At 37.4% G+C, this 3,000-nt stretch overlaps 1 protein-coding gene across 1 annotated transcript; it reads left to right on the forward strand.

Annotated features, from left to right (window-relative positions):
* Positions 1–5: 5 nt before the first annotated feature.
* Positions 6–2,911, forward strand: LOC120787161 (atrial natriuretic peptide receptor 3-like; the record flags this gene model as incomplete). The annotated part of the gene is made up of 2 exons (XM_040122858.1): positions 6–450; positions 2,437–2,911. Coding segments are annotated over 2 exons (597 nt in total), but the record flags the coding sequence as incomplete, so codon positions are not given.
* Positions 2,912–3,000: the final 89 nt, after the last annotated feature.

Consider the following 3,000-nt stretch of genomic DNA (forward strand, 5'->3'; position numbering starts at 1 on the left):
TCCAGTTTGAGAACTCCGACTGTGTCAATGATGCTCTGTTTATGTTAGTGGATAGGTCGTGTGGGCAGAAGCCGGATCTGATTCTGGGTCCAGCGTGCGAGTATGAAGCGGCAGCGGTGGTGAGGCTGGCATCCCACTGGAACATCCCGGTGATCTCTGCAGGTGCCCTGGCTGCCGGCTTCCGGAACAAGAACACCGAATTCTCCCACCTGACCCGCATCGCCCCGTCTTACGTTAAAATGGCAGAAATATTCACCGCGATGTTTGAGCACTTCAACTGGAAGATCGCACTGCTGGTCTACGATGACGACAAGGAGGAACGGAACTGTTTCTTCACTATGGAGGGAGTATATCATCTGACGGCTGACTTTAACATTAAAACATATGCTGTTTCCCCAGAGGATCGCTTGGACACTGACGACATCCTCCAAAACATCTATGACACTGAAGGTAATGCAGTTTTTAATACCCCCTTTGTAGCCTACATTAATTAGATGGTTTATATTTAAACTAGCCTACTTAAATAACCTCGTCAGTCCTTTTATCAATCCCTTAAAATGTCACCTGTAAAGTCTGTGAAGTTACATATCGGTATTAATACTCTGAAATTGTAATTTGGCATTACACGTCAGTGTTGGTTTCACTTTAACATTTAAAAAGAAGAGTCATCAAAGGTGAAACATTTTTAATTTTTTTCTTTTTTTTCTTTTTCTTTTGCATTACAGTATTATAGGCCATGCCAGTCTCGGTTCACTTGTGAAAATATTGACCAATTAATCCAGAGTAAATTACCGTAATCCAGTTTTTCTCAATCTGGGGGGCGTGCCTCACTGAGGCGCATAGGGCCATTGTAGGGGTGGGGGTATGGAGTGACATTAAGTGAATTTTTTTTTGGCTTCTAAAGGGTGACATGCCAGAAAAAGTTTGAAAACAACTGCTGTAATCAGTTACAGGTTTGACAATCAACCTGTAACCAGCAAATGTTTGGTATCTCAAACATAAAAGATTCTCTTGCTTTTACAGTTCATGCTATTAGGCATTGAATTTTAGTTTCAACTAACAATTATTTTTATTATCAATGAATCTACCAATTATTTTCTCTGTGTTTTGCCAAAAAAATTCAAGAAAAATAGTGAAAAATGCGCATCACAAATTCCTAAATCAAGTAGGATGTTTTCAGAACACTCCAAAACCCAAAGAGACTTAGTTGATGATCCCATAAAACAAACATAGAATCTTCAAGTATTGCTTTATTTTACAAGTCCAATAGTTCCTAATAATTTCTTGAAGGTTTCATGGAAAGAACCATGTAGCTTGGTTCTAATTACGGGAAATATAGAGGCAACGTTCTGCGACTGTTATTTAGTTCAGTTAGTTGTATTGAGTTTACTATTGACTTCCAGATGAATTTATTCTTCATTTATGCTGAATTGTATGTTAGTTTGCAGACACATTTCACATTTTGTATTCGTAGCTCACCTGCTTCAAAATGTTATATTATATTAGCATTTAGAATAACCTGAAATGTACTAAGTGAACACTCTCTATTTTACCAAAATGTAATCCCAAATTATATGGTTCTTTCCAGGAAATTTCTCAGGAGATTATTTGGAAATAAATTGGAACTAACTGACCAGTAAAATGAAGTGTTACCAATCCGTACAATTAAAGGATATGTTTACATTTTAGTATGTCTTAAAATAATACTCACATGCCCGTATGTACATTAAAAGCGTTATTTGTCGTTGTAGTTTTTTGTTCTTATGTATAGCCAACGCAAATATGATACTTCAGTAGTACGCATTGGATAATCAAGTGGATATCTTCCACAGTAACAGTTAGTACCATATTGCCTTTGTGTGTTCCTATTGCTCATCAGATAAACACTATACAGGGAAACACAGTGGGAATATTGTATTAAGCAGATTAACTTTGGAAGATAATCATTAATACCCTGCTGAAGCCTCATATTAGCTTCAGTTGAACTTCAGAATGCATTTTGATACACATCATTTACATTGATAAGAAAGGATCTATTGAGGGCCAGTGTGGACAGGAATGACTACATAAGTGCACAGAAATGTGAATCTGTTCTTTTAAGAAGCCGGAATTAGGAACTGTTTGACAATAATTATTTATCCATCAGAATGGTTGCTGATGAATTTTCCATAAATTGACAAATCGATTAATCAAGTAACTGAGACAAACTCAGAAAAAATAAGCAATGTGAAGATGTTACTTTGGGCAATGACAATAATAGGACATTTGTCATAGCTTTAGACTAAATTAATTATTAAAAAAATATATTTGATAGGTTAATAACAACCATTAGCTGCAGCCCGACTGCCCACCTATTTGGCCCTTGTCCCCCTGCAGAGCCAAGTAAAGCCACATTCTGAATAAGAAGTAAAGCCACTTCATCCTTCTTTCATGTAGCAGGAGCTGACCTTGAGGAGAAAACTGGTGATGTGCACCTGTGTTTTTATTTGTCCTCCCCAACTGCACCCTTCGTCACCAAGACAGACTTACATAACATCCTGCGTGCTCTTGGCATGGAACATCATCCTTTCTACAGACTTCACAGATGAGCCACATGGATTAGTTGCTTGAAATTATTTAGAGCACTTGGAATTGGCAGATGGAAAGTAAGTGAGCAAAATAGGATGTCCTCTCTCCTCTGTGGCATAAAGCTGTCTAAACACTGTCATCATGCACCATTTTCAGGACATATTGTAGTCTCTCAGAGGGTCTAACTAAATTTTTTAATTCAAATTAATTGTTGTTGGTCAGAAAATAAGACAGATTAAAATGTCCCATGAGCTGTCCAATGAGAATCCCTGACATATTAAAGGTGTGATGTATCGTCATGACCTTCAGAACAAATTGGCATTCTTTTGGGAAAAAAAGTGAATGCCAGGCTAACACAAGTGCCGTTGCCATGAACATAAAACTAATTTTGAGTATTTCGCTTTTTACCTAAAATCAGGCAACATGAATTAG

The sequence above is a fragment of the Xiphias gladius genome, unplaced genomic scaffold, assembly GCF_016859285.1.
Source record: "Xiphias gladius isolate SHS-SW01 ecotype Sanya breed wild unplaced genomic scaffold, ASM1685928v1 HiC_scaffold_1184, whole genome shotgun sequence".
Taxonomy (NCBI): domain Eukaryota; kingdom Metazoa; phylum Chordata; class Actinopteri; order Istiophoriformes; family Xiphiidae; genus Xiphias; species Xiphias gladius.